Source organism: Numenius arquata, chromosome 9 (genome assembly GCF_964106895.1).
Source record: "Numenius arquata chromosome 9, bNumArq3.hap1.1, whole genome shotgun sequence".
Taxonomy (NCBI): domain Eukaryota; kingdom Metazoa; phylum Chordata; class Aves; order Charadriiformes; family Scolopacidae; genus Numenius; species Numenius arquata.
In genome coordinates, this window is record NC_133584.1 from 38,782,471 (window position 1) to 38,796,148 (window position 13,678).

General features: G+C 34.4%; 1 protein-coding gene across 1 annotated transcript in view; it reads left to right on the forward strand.

Moving 5' to 3' along the window:
• CSMD1 (CUB and Sushi multiple domains 1) overlaps positions 1-13,678 on the forward strand; it is a 1,131,310-nt gene that overhangs the window by 906,887 nt on the left and 210,745 nt on the right. The window contains exon 24 of the mRNA XM_074153404.1: positions 12,129-12,320. Within this exon, the coding sequence (XP_074009505.1) occupies positions 12,129-12,320 (192 nt within the window). The remainder of the gene's footprint in view (positions 1-12,128; positions 12,321-13,678) is intronic.

Here is a 13,678-nt window from a genome sequence, read left to right on the forward strand (position 1 = left end):
TGTCCAATCTAAATCTACCCTCTTTCAGTTTGAAACCATTACCTCTTATCCTATCAATATACCCCCTGGCAAAGAGTCCCTCTCCAGCTTTCTTGTAGGCCCCCTTTACATACTGGAGGGCTGATATAAGTAGGTTAAATGCAAATATTTTTCTTTGCATTTAACATCCTCTATATCTAGCATGCATAGTTAGTAGTTTTACTATATTCTTTTAATTGGTCTCAAGAGATACTTTGCAGTTTAAGAAAAGAAATTTTAAAATACATATCTCAGATGTGATGCACTGGTTTGGCATTCATACTATTCTGTTATTGCTGAAGCCTTAGTTCTGATTTTCAGCTTAAACTCTGTGTTATAAACATTCTCTACCCCTACATCTTTCAAGGGATAGTAAAAGTTAATGCATGGAAGGTGAATCTGAATTAGTATAATCTAAATTTATATAAATGGTTTAAACCTGGAAATTAATTTAAGAGAATCCTGAACAAAAATTTAATTTAGTCCATTTCCTATTCTACAGTAATTGAAAATATTAAAAGACTGTCAGTGAAAACATTGTTCTGAAACTGCAAACTCAGTCAATTATTCTAGCATACAAACAGACTCAAATTCAGAAATATTGTGGTGTTCCCTCAGGCTGTATAGTGTCAGTTGAGCAGAACAATCCAGTAATGAAAAGAAGGTCTTGCAGTTTCCTTTCAGTAACAAATTGATGTATAAGATCTGTTGCAAAGAGAACTTTTGCACATTGCAGTAAAAATGTAAGACAATTCAATGAAAGTGAACAAAAGGCAAAAAAAAGTAAATCTTAACCTATACATATATATATTCATGGGTCATTTTAAAAGCAGTACAATTATGTGACTAAGCCCAAATTAATGTAGGCTGAATTGCATGCATAGAAATAAATATTGTAAAAGAAAGTTAAAGTTGCAAAATTAGAAGTAAAAATTTAAGAAAAGCCAAAAGAAAAAATTGTTAGAAATTTTAATTCAGTTCATTCGTGTACAAGAACTATGATATACTGTTTAATAACATGATCACATCATAGTCTTCCTCTCCCCCCCAAAAAAACCCCTGCCTTCTGCTTCTGATATATTAAATAATTACATAATCCAGTCACATTTAGTTTCCAACAACTACATAATTTATCATCTTTAAATCACTGAATTATCCCTCTATGCATGGGATTAGAATGAAGAAAGATATTAACTATTTCTCATTTTTAATTAAGGAAAACGATTTGATATGAGATATTAGAACATGTGAAACAGGTAATTTGTTAAAGATTCTTTTGATTTGGTTCTGATACTGGCCAGTTATAGCCTGTTGAAGGACTCCTGGCTTTTCTGTGTATGGGTCAGAGACTCTCATCCGATCTAAAGCCACTAGGTTTTTCTGTTGTAATTCACTTCTATTATCAAGAAAAGAGCTGTTTTTTAAAATCTCCTGTTATAGAGTTTAAAATGAATTAATGCTTTGAAGGTGAGAAAGAGTGGGGCTAGCAGAGATCACCATAGATGTACATATGCATGTGTTGTTTTACATTTATATTGAAATTCTATTTTTAGAATATGAAAATCAGATTTTTCAGTGGTGACAAATCAGGTAGGCTTCTTAAGCATATTTGTTTCTCATCTGCTGATGTATGCATCCTAGCTATGTTTGGTTGAAAATTGCAAGTAGATTTCAGCTAGATTCATAATCTCATAAATGCTGGACTAAAAATTGTGTTACTTTAATATTAAAGAAGTTACCATATTTGAAGCATTATTTCTGAGATCTTAGTGGGAACACAGTTTTTCCAGAACTTCTTTACCTTCATTACCTCAACCTCAACTTTTTCTTTTATATTTTTAAGAAAAATCTATTTCTATGAAGCCATTATAGACTGCCATTATTTGTATGGGCAGTTGGATTTACTGAGTTTTAGCTGAGATTTGTTCCAAAAGTTTTCCCATTTCCTCTGCTCTTTTCACAAAAAGGCTCCTGTTGGTTTGCAATGAATCATTGCCTCTTTTCCAAGTTCTGCATGAGTAGACAGTAGAGTTACTGACAATTTCTTACCACTGCTGTAACTATGAGAATTTTTCCATGAGCAAAAATGTCTGTCTGAAAGCTTAGGACACTTGAACAGAACTTCCAGTGTCTTGTTGTTCTTTACCCCTGTCCTTCTTGCCTACTTTGGCCTTATGTTGGGTGAAAAATTATTATTTGCAGTTTAGGATTATTTGCTCAACCCTCTCTGTTTTGGAAGAGAGAGGCTGCAGCTAATGAGTATGAGACAAGGGCAAAAACTGCCATTATTATCCAACTCTTGATAATAGATGCCTTGCACCTATTATTAATAAGCAGTTCCTTAAGTCAGGTAGATGATCTGCACTTAGAAGCCTTGGATGATGGACTAATCTTTCTTGCAAGCTCATTGTTGCTGCAATTCAAATGTAAGATTGCTTAGGTGCCTCGTTGATTTACTAAATTCATGAAAATACAAACTATAACAGTATAATTATAAAATCTAAGCAACACAAATGTAAAGATATTATTCTATTCCATACTTCTCATACTGTTGTACAAAAATAAAACCTAACATAGGGTTGGGTTGTTTATGTCATATATTTCAAGTAATTTGTGTGTGTCCCTGAGATCAAAGTTTGATCTTAGCTTTCTTCTGAGTGGTGAAATGACCTCTTCTAAAATAAATCATGCAAAATATGTTATATAACCATTTTTTAAATTTTTGAAATCAAATAGAATTAATGAAAACATTAATTTTCAGGGAAAAAATAATTCAGAATTCATTTGTAAGGATTATAACAGTTCAGATGCAGGAATGTGACTGTTCTCTCCCCTCTCTTCATTCTATGAGAAAATTGTTTATATTTCAACAGATTAAGCTTGTTGACCTAGAATCTACTCATTTTTTAATAACTGAAGATTTGCAATAAATAGGGAACAGATTTTTCAGTCATCAAAACTATGTTTCTAGTTACTTAAGAATTTAAGAGATTGTTTAAGAATAAAATTAAGATTATTCCTTCAAAAGTTTATGTGTAGTATTAAAATCACTCTGCCAAAGCTATGTATATATGATACAGGAGCAGAATTAGAGATGCATGTGGAGAGCAGACTATTTGGAAGAAAGATAGCTAAAGAAGATGAATGCTATAAACCTATTTATTTCTATTCCTTCCACTTCCATAAACTTCCTGTAGGTGGAGAAAGTTGCTTAAGACAGAATGATGAAAGGTAGACTAGATTTCTGTGTTTCTCATTAACTAAGTTGCTCATCACACTGTATTTAGAACTTGATTTTCAGAACTGTTGGGCCTCAATACCACTAGCCAGAATAACAGGTGCTTTGTGCACGTTGTTCCCCTGTCAGTGTATGAAAGAATGAGCACAGCTGCAGATGATGGGGGTCTTTAACTTTCAGTCCTGTCTATGCCAATACTGTTTTTTATAAGCTTGTACAAATCTTTTTCTGTGTTCCAATCTGTCCTTTAAGTTTGCAGTGACTTGATTACTCTAAGAGCGAGTATTCTAGAAAAGACTGTGAGGAAATGAATGCATTTATAATCACTGAAGCATCTGGAAAGTGTTAAGCCAAAGTACCTTGCACTAAATAACACAAGAAAAAAAATGTACGAGTTCATGTTATTTCTTCTCCTTTTCTGTGCCCGCCCCCACTGGTCAGACCAGTGCTCTTCTCACAAGTAACCTACAAGTAACCTATTTTTAAGTACTGACTGTATCAGTCATTTCCCCACTGCTTATAAAGGTAGCTTAGACATGGAGCATTCCTGAAGATATCTCTCTATAGACACTTGACATTAGACTTCTTAAATTCACATGCAATCTCACCTTCAATCTCTGTTTCTCTTATGTTGGGTATAAATTATAACTAATTATTCATTTGCTTGCTGATTCCAAAGCTTACTTTTATGCTTTCTATAGATGCACAATAATTGTCTTGATGTAGACATATATTTGCATACCTATCTCTGCCAAGTATTGTTATGTATTAAAAGTATTTTCTTTCGATAAAATAATCACATACAAAACCTGTCTTCTACTACCTGTTTACGTGTATTTACTTGCTTCTTACATTTATAAATTTTTTCTTTTGTATGTGTTTGTATTTTGAATAGGACATCTGGACGCAAAGAATCCAATTTGAAATTGGTGGGGAAAGGCCTTAAAACTTTTTGTAATGTACTTATTACACAAGAAAAATACAGAAAAGAGTTATTTTCTTTTTCATTTTGTGCTCAAAAGACCTGTTACTGGCAACATGTATTGACATCACTGTTTTACATTTTACATGTTTACATACATTTTCTTACATGTTGCATATGTCAAGAAAAAGTGCTGAAACTCCTATAAGGAAGTATTATCCATTAAATGACTGTCTCATCCATACAGTCAAATGTGAATTGTCAATAGATTATAAAGCTTTTAAGAAATTAAAAGTGTACCTCTCAACTTCCAAAGGATACAAAGCAGCAGGTATCATTACCTATTGTGAACGCTGTACAAGCACGTAGAAATATATCAATTTATTTGAAAAATGTGGCTCCTTTGATCTCTTTCAGACGATCTGTGTTAGAATGTCGAATATTCAGTCACCAAGACATAAAAATATTTCAGCCCTCCTTACAAAAACTTTAGACATCCAAGAGGAAGAGGTCTGGAACTAATCTTGTCCCAGTGCATAGAGCCCATGCTCATTTGTCATCCTAGGCTCTTTAAAAGTTCATGCGAGTTTCAGTTACCTCACTATAGCCACATTATCCAAATACTTTTCTTTCTGTAAACTTTTCTGTCTTTCTAATTAGGCAGAGATTTTGTAATTGGCACATTTTCTAGTACGTAATATAGACTTCTTTTCTCTATAACTATAGGTTTCAATAGCACATAAATGGTTCCAAGACAGAATGAAAATGCCAGGAACTCTCATTTTGAATTGCATTGATTTAATTAAACAGATTATGTTATGGATGTTTAAGATGCAACAACTGCAGAATGAGTATTTGTTGACATTTACATGCATTCAGAAATCCATTATAGACTCTGAACATTAACTCAAGTACCATTTCATACTTTTAATTACTCTTTGGTATTTCAAAAATTATTCTGTGCAAAATCTATAAGTTATGTTTATGATCTTAAATTACTTAAAATTTAGATAACACTAAGAGAGATCTTGGTGTTTCCAATGTTTTCACATTACCTTTTTAAATTTTAAAACATCTGTTAATATTTCTATGTATGTACTGAAATAGGATTTATATATGTATTTGTCCTTATTTTTTTGGAGTCATCCCAAAATATTTTAACACATCACTTTCATAAGCTGAAGAAAGATTATACATAATTTATGATTTGTGTCTTCCTTGGAAAGTAGAAATGAAAAGACAACATTACCTTGTTGCCGAGCAGGGCCCATGCAGTCTACACTTACGGTATAGTAAATAATATAATTATTAGAAATTATTAAGTTGTACTTGGAGTCCCATGGAGGGTGCTTTTAGTCCTTTAGTGCTTAATATATGAACTGCAAAAACTTTTTTACATTCAGAGTAATTAACCCCTCATGCCTTGTCTTGTGAAGTTTTTATGGGGATTAGTGGTATTGCTGTTTTAATAGTATTTCCCCATCTGTAACAAACAGTAATATTAATAAGAAATTATGAGAGTATAAATTTACTCATCCAGGCTGAGATCATTGATAGTGTTGACCTACACCTCTATGCTACGTATTATGTTTTCAGGACCTGTTCTTCTTTAGATTAGACACTTAGTTTTGCAAATGCCCCAGCTGGAATTTCTTTTAAAATGTCTTCACGGTTTTGTCTGGTAGGCTTTCTATTTAGAGTTCATGTTACAAACTCCCAGACTCCACAAAAGTTACAACACAGGTTTATGTTTTTTTGACTTAACAAGAAGAAATTCCCTCCAAATTCTTTTTTGTTCTATAGCTTGGTGGCTACAGTTTGCCTATATTTGGTGCTCTGAGATCATATCTGACGCCAAGGTTCCATATGAATCTGTGCAGCATCAGCACACCCAGCAGTGCAAGTCTGGTCTGAATCAGGCACGAACGTGTGACTGAATTCCTGTAAAAATAACTAGAGCATACAGAAGGAAATTTATGAGCATTTTGTGCTGTTTTGCCAGTGTTATATATGCTTTAGCATAAAGTCATAATGGCATTGACAAACAGTAATTAATCCAACATAAATCTTGTAAATAAAGTTAACCTGTCAGAAATTGTTGAACAAATTTGCACCATGGGACCACAGAATTAAGGACTGTGATGTTACATTTACTGTCAGTTCGATTATTTCCTCTGTTTTAAAACTCTTCTCTTCTATTTCCATGGGTCAAGTTTTAATTGCCATGGTATACTTTGTGCCAAAGCATGAACAAGGTTTACTAAGGCAGAAAGAAAAAAAGGAAGGAATAAAGCCCTGAAGCCTAGTTACTAGGGTGCTTATAGGGGACCTATATTCTCGCCCCTAATAACAGCGTGCTTATATGTTCCGCTAAGACAGACATAGTCTAATGTGCCTTAGCATTCCTTTTTGTTGGAAGTAAAATTTGAATGAGTACCATAGCTCACAATTCAGAGTGTCTTTCTTGCTTTCGCAAACTTTCTAGACCAGGAACTCATGACATTTTTTTTTTTGTCATACTCTTCATAGAAGTCTTAGTATTGAACTTAAGATTAGAGTTTCCAAGTAGGGACCAAATACTTAAGTTTGGTAATGCATACCTTTTAGGTGCTTACTATTTTGTGTCTGGCTTTTCTTATTTTACATTAGTTATTTTTCATATAGCCACCGTAGATTTACATGCCGTATACATGCATATGTGTGTGTATGTATGTATATATGTGTATACATATATGTACACATATATGTATACATATATGTACACATATGGTAAGTAAACTGTATTCTTCCTTTAAAAATAGGTGAAAACGTTTTCAGATATCTCAGGACTTCATCAGCTTCTGTTAAAAGTGCACTGTACTGTATAGAATCCCTGAGAATTTCCCTTGGGGACACAAAATGAACACTCGCTGCTTCTACCTGAATTCATGTTGAAGACAGGTTTTGGAGGGTACAAGCTTGAAGCAGAACTGAAAGGTGTGCTCCAGGAATGAACTTGACATACCCCACCCGCTAGCAGACACAAAAACTAGTCTAGTGAAAATCTGGTAAAAACCCTTTAGTGCAGATAGTGTGGACATTATGTCCTCAGCTTCATTGTTTTGCTGCCCAGATATGCTTCTACTGCACTGCGCTACATACTAATGTAGGAAGAACCACAGTACCCATCATAATTAAACTGAGTTGAAAGAAGTTGTAATTAATAGTCTACATAAATTACAGACATGTCAATATTTTTTACCCCGACAACTGGCATTTCTACATTCCCGATTATTTATATCAAATATGACAGAACAAAACACGTTGGATAAATGGTGTCATGAGGTGATAGCCAATCATGAAGATGTATTCTGGCTGGTTTGGTTTTAATTTAACTGGCTTTTATCCATTCATTGTTCTGATAATCCTGTAATGAAACTCAGGAATAACATAATTGGCAGCACTTTGCCAGTACAATAATCTTTCTCAGCAGTAAGAATATTGGCAGAATTTCTCTGACTGCTGGCTCATTTCAATGTCAGGTAAACCTGAGTACTGTGATTGTATGGAACTCATGACCATATTTCCCCACTGTGAAAGTTCACAGAATCTACTTTAACACTGAAGTTCTGTTGCAACATTTCAACAATGAGATTTCACAACAATGTGGTTCTTTATCACAAATTACACCAGATGCACAAGAGCATCAGGGAAAAAGGGAATGGAAAGTTCTATATTTGTGTATAATGAGGAGGGGAAGAAATTGGATAAGAAGAACTAGAAAGGCAGCTACTAGAAAGGCAGCAAACAAACAGGGCAAGTTCCTGCTATATTTGCACATGATTAGCAGCACCTACTTGCATATGAAATACCCTGATTTTTTAATAGACCTACTGAAAAATAGAGATAGTCTTGTTTGTGGAAAAATGTAGTGAATGTGTGGCTAAAAGTTATGTACTATCATTCTTATCTTTATTCTAGATTATTCAAAGTGGCATTTAAAAAATTTAGTATAAAAGACAGCAATTAATTTCTTGGATGTCCTTCAGGGAATATTCCGTTTTTCAGATACAAAAAGCAATAATCCTCTTTATTCTGTCATACTGAATGTTCGTATCCAATGTTTTTTTCTGGGCAGGATATTATGAAAACAACACTAAAAATTGAGACTGCCACTGGACTTTTCCTGAATTAGCAATAATTAGAAGAAATTAAAATCAGTATTAATTTTCCAGGGTGGTCTTTTGATAAAAATACGTGAATAATCTAAACAAAACCGCAAATGAAGAGTTTAGTGTCTCAAGGATATTTAAATTTAGGTTTTATATTTTTGTTTCCAGTTTAATATTTTTATTTGCATGTTGTTTTTTTCTGTATTGTGTGTGAAATACACAATTGAATTCTGATAACGAAGACAGTGAGTGGTTATGTTCTCTACAGTCAGTATATCTAACACTGTACCCCAAATAAATATATTATTAGGTTTGAGTTTAAATAGAGTTATAGAAAGTCTTAACTCCTCTATTGATATAAATGCTCCCACAGAGTTTCAAAAATAAGATTTAAAAAAGCAATATATTTCTGTTCGGCACTTCATGTCCTCTGACACACACACAGAGGCTGAGAAATTCTTATATGTACTGCTGTGTACTCAGACACAATGTCTTTACCAAAGCTGTTTTTTCCTACTTATAACTTGCAGAGGTATTTTGTCATTTACGGATACAGAAATACAGTTCAGTGAGTATTTGTAGAATGTGAGACTCTTGAAAAAGTAGGCAATTCACTTTGGGATAGTGCTCTTGACAGGTGAAAAAGTCTTTCCACATTTGGAGAATAATGACTCAAGAAGAACTGTAAAAGTATGCTAGATCTAGGGACGCTTCTTCTACATTTATGATATTCATGTTAAAAGAGTAAATAGACAAAATCATTAAATTTCATGTGATTGATCTAGACCAGTCTGAGGTGGAGGAGAGGAAGAGCTAGTAAGTAATTAACTAACTTATTCTCCTGTTATTGCAACAGTAATTGAATTTTATGTTTATATACAGAATTTCTAGGCAAACTATTTATTTATTTAGTTATTAATAGTGTTTTATTTCTCTATAAACATATACACAGGGACACAAACTTTTAAAATGAAAAATCAATATATTTTAACATGTGGATGCTACAATATACACATACTACATATGTAGCAATATAACAGAAGTAATTTCAGAAATATGTTAGTAAAAATAATGCCAAAGACTAGTAAATCATTTTACAGGTTGGATATCTTATCCTTAAAATAAACAAAACCAAACAATTCCTTTTTTTTTTTTTTCTCTTCCTATATGCCAACTCTCAATCTACATTTTGAATTAAATTTCTGTTTTCAGAAAATTTGGTTTTAGAGCAAAAACTTTCTATAAGAGCCCTTGTAAGTTTTTACATTAATAAGTAATGTCAAGGTTATTTCATTGAATGATTAATTTCATATCTTTGTTTCATAGTTAATTCAATTACAGTATTCTGATGTAGTAGTAAAGTGTGTTTCAGCCTGTCATCTGTGGGGCCTCAGGGACTTTGGCTACTGAGTCTGCAAATATAATCAAGAAAAGCAAGCTTATTTTCAATAGAGATAGACTTTTATAGTGCTGTAGCTCACTTTGGAGAGTTTGTAGCAGTCTACAAAGCAAAGGAGGTGGAAAACTTCTATGTTAGTGGTTGCTTGAAGGTATAAGTAACTTAACAATAATGATATGAACTACTAATAGGCTAAAGGAAAACCAGATCTTTTGTGCTGCTCAGTCTTATTTCAAAGCATGAGCAGAGAAAGTGCAGATGGGCTATGGTAGGCTTCTGTCAAACTTCTAAAGCTTGTGGCAGGATCTTTTTAACTCTTCACATCTGTGAGGTTTCAGGACTCCTCAGGGGTCATTATTGCAGATGAGGAGAAAATGGAATAGGCTATCTGCCATGTATACTGTGCAAACAGATTGTAAAAAGATAGACACACCACACTTCATTTCCTACCATTCAGGAAGCCATTATTCTGATGAATGAGAGGATCCAGTACCTTTTATAGACACATCATCCTACAGAAGCAGCACTGCAAAAGGGAGTGAAGAAATAAGATTTTTCTGACATTGCGTCATGTATGCACATGTATCACTTGTACACAACTGAATGCTAAGTGGAATACATGAAATGATAGCAAGTCAGATGTCAATTTTATCCCAGTCTTGATATCTTTTGTAGCAAAGATGCTTGCTTTGAAGGGCAATTGAGTTTAACACTCTGTGGCTGTGGTCAGAGCATGCTTGTTGGTCTTGGGGCCTGATGTTTCTTAAGGTATCAGCAGAGATAGAGATGCAGTGTCTATGTGATAGCATAGCATTCTTTTTTTGAGAGGGATGCCTTTTCCCTAACTCCAGAGACTTAAAATTCTGAGCTGCTATAGCATACTATATAAAGAGTGAACCTAGGTTCAGTTTACAGTAAAGGGAGAAAATAAGTATTTCCAGAAGATGGTTGAATTTACTAATTTTACCTGTCTAAATACGAGTTGGTTTCTTTTCTCTTCATATTCTCTACTTCTCATTCTTCTCATTCTTCTCATTCTTCTCATTCTTCTCATTCTTCTCATTCATATTTCTCTACTGACTCTGAAAGTAGCCTAAGCTAACTAGTTCAAGTTTAGCCCTCTAATTTTCAGAAGCCTGAGTTATGACAGGTAAATCCCAAACTTTGTGTCCAGTGTATGAACAAAGAAAACAAAGCCATTTTGTGTTTTCAGAGGACTCAGTTATTGGACAGCTTTAGATTCTGTACAGGATGAAAAACAAGGTATTAGACTACTTGCCACTTTTTCAACTGAGGTTGATCTTCTCAGCGTCAAGAGAAAGGCAACAAGAAAAATGTGATACCAACTCTAGTTTGTGTACTTGTCAAATAATGAAAAGTTGTCTATGGGTATGTTATTTACCATAAAGATGTTTGATTCTCTCCTAATTAGTGAAAGGCCTCATAGAGGGAATAGGCTGAAAACAGCAAACTGAAGGGAAGACCAGCAGCCTGATTCAGGACCGCATAACGAAGATGTTCAGCAAAATAAGGACGGCAAAATGGAAACCATTTGTAGAGTCAGAATTACTTTCTTGAGCTGGGGACATGACAGTTAGTAATGAAAAATCCACAAATCTGGGGTTTAGAAAGATGAATGTGGAACCACTCTTTGTATTGCTCAGAGTAGAACTGGGCCTCGAGGCAAAATTGATTTAGACAGCATCTTTACATTTTAGCAATGCTATATGCAGAAAATGCAGAGAGGAAAGGGTAAAATATGGAAAGAGTTGTAGCTGCTCAGAGTAGAACTACTCATTCCAAGGAGCACAGAAGCAGCTGTTTATCCCATTCAGCATGTTAATAGGCCAAAAAGGGGAATGCTAATTGAAAATGAGTGTAGGAATATTTCTTTATTTTAAGCAGAGAAACAGCTGAAGCCATGCTATCTTGACACTAGGATGGATGAAATAACCTTTGCATTTTCTTCCTGAGTTCCCACTATGTTCTGCTGGCTTTGTTATGGAGATTAGATGAGGAGGTGAAGCTCCCACTTAGTGCCAAATACAGGGTCGATATTGCTTCCTTTCTTCTGAATAAAAAAGAATGAAAGAACGGAAGTGGTCTAAATTAATAAATTTCTCACTAACCTCTTTTGGGATAGTGTAGGTAATATGCTTTCTTCAATAAACTAATGCCATAATCAAATATCAAATTACTAATTAGATCTTGATGTTTCAGTTTCTGATTTACCCAAATTATATATAATTTTTCTTTGGTGATTGTGGATACATCTAATCTAATTGAATCATGAGAATATAATTTGCATCAAGATCAGATTCATTGGCATTATATTCTAGTTGATATTTTATATCTTTGTGTCTTTTTTTGCTTTGTTTCCCTTCCCATTTCTGTTTGCAGGTTTTGACCTAGTGAAGTGTGAAGACCCTGGCATACCAAATTATGGCTACAAGATCCGAGATGAAGGACATTTTATAGACACTGTCATTTTATATAGCTGTAATCCTGGCTATACAATGCATGGTAGTAGTATAATGACCTGCTTAAGTGGAGATCGAAGAGTCTGGGACAGACCTTTGCCTACTTGCATAGGTAATATGGATTGTGATAATGAAAGATTTTGTTTTGGTGTTTCAAGAAAAATATCTAATATTCTGTCTTTCTGTACTTTATGTCCTGGTTTGTGATTATGGTGTAAAAAACCTTAAAATTTCAAGTAATGATTTACTGTGGATCTCCAAGTAGACCTTCTCTGAAACAGGTGGCTGGCTAGTAATGGCTAGAAAACTGCTGGGTAACACTACTTTCTATAGGGCAGCCTTTGATGAAAGACTGCTGCTTCGGTTCTGATGATATCCTGGGGCATTGAGTCTGATATGCTACCACAGGTGGTGGTATTATCTTAACACTTCAGAAGCTAAGCAAACCCCATCATAAAACAAAATTATTTTTTTTACCTTATCTGTTTTGATCAGAAATTATTTCAGCATCTCATTCCTGTGAAGCTGATTTCTAATTTTCACCCCACATTGGTGGATTGTTTTATCTCCATGCTCTTGAGTCACTGTTTCCATGGTAGGGTACCCCATCTGTCAGAGCCTTGAGGTAGATCTTTTCTTTAAGTATCACATGTTTTCAAGTCTCTAAAACTGCATTTCATTACAACCAACATAAATGTTAAATAGAGAAGTACTAGGTGAAATGCATAAAATAACTGAACACCAGTATAGCTGTTCCCATTATACCCTTGCTTAGGAGTTTCTCTCTTCTAGTTTTCTTTCCAGTTCAGCAATTACCAGTGACTTCCCAAGTTTAAGTTTCACATGGAGTTCCCATGAGTCATTGTGCAAGTCTTTCTTTCTGTGTCTTCTGATGCTTAGTTTTTGCCTCTGCTGCCTGCTGCAGGCAGACCATCAACTGCTTTCAGCACTCACCTGACCTGTAGGACCCTTGCTTGTTGCCTCTCTCCCATATTGGGTGCTACATTCTCCATTCCAGGAGTTGCTTCCTGCTGAATACATTCACAGACCTGCAGTCTATAAAGGAGCAAGCTCCCTTCCTTTCAAAAGTTCAGCTTACCCGGAGGGTAAGTGCCAGAAAACCATCAGTGAACAGCATTTCTGCTGTCTTAGTAGAAGTGTTATTTTTCCCACTTGATTCTAGAATTATATCTGTAAGTTTTCTCTTATATATCTATATATATGACAGGTCAAAACAACTGTTTCCAGTTTTGGTTTAAAGGCTTTTCTAGGCTTTTTATACATTCAAGTCCTCAAGTTCTTCAGTTTAATTGGCTAGCTTCCTTATCCTCTGAGTTTGCCCTTTTTTAAAGAAGAGCCATAATTAGTCCTACCTTTACCTATCTCTCCATTTAATTTAAATGAAGTCATTACTCTAAGGTCATTTTCTGTGGTATTTTCTTGTGCCTGTGTGCACCACCAAGGAGGTAT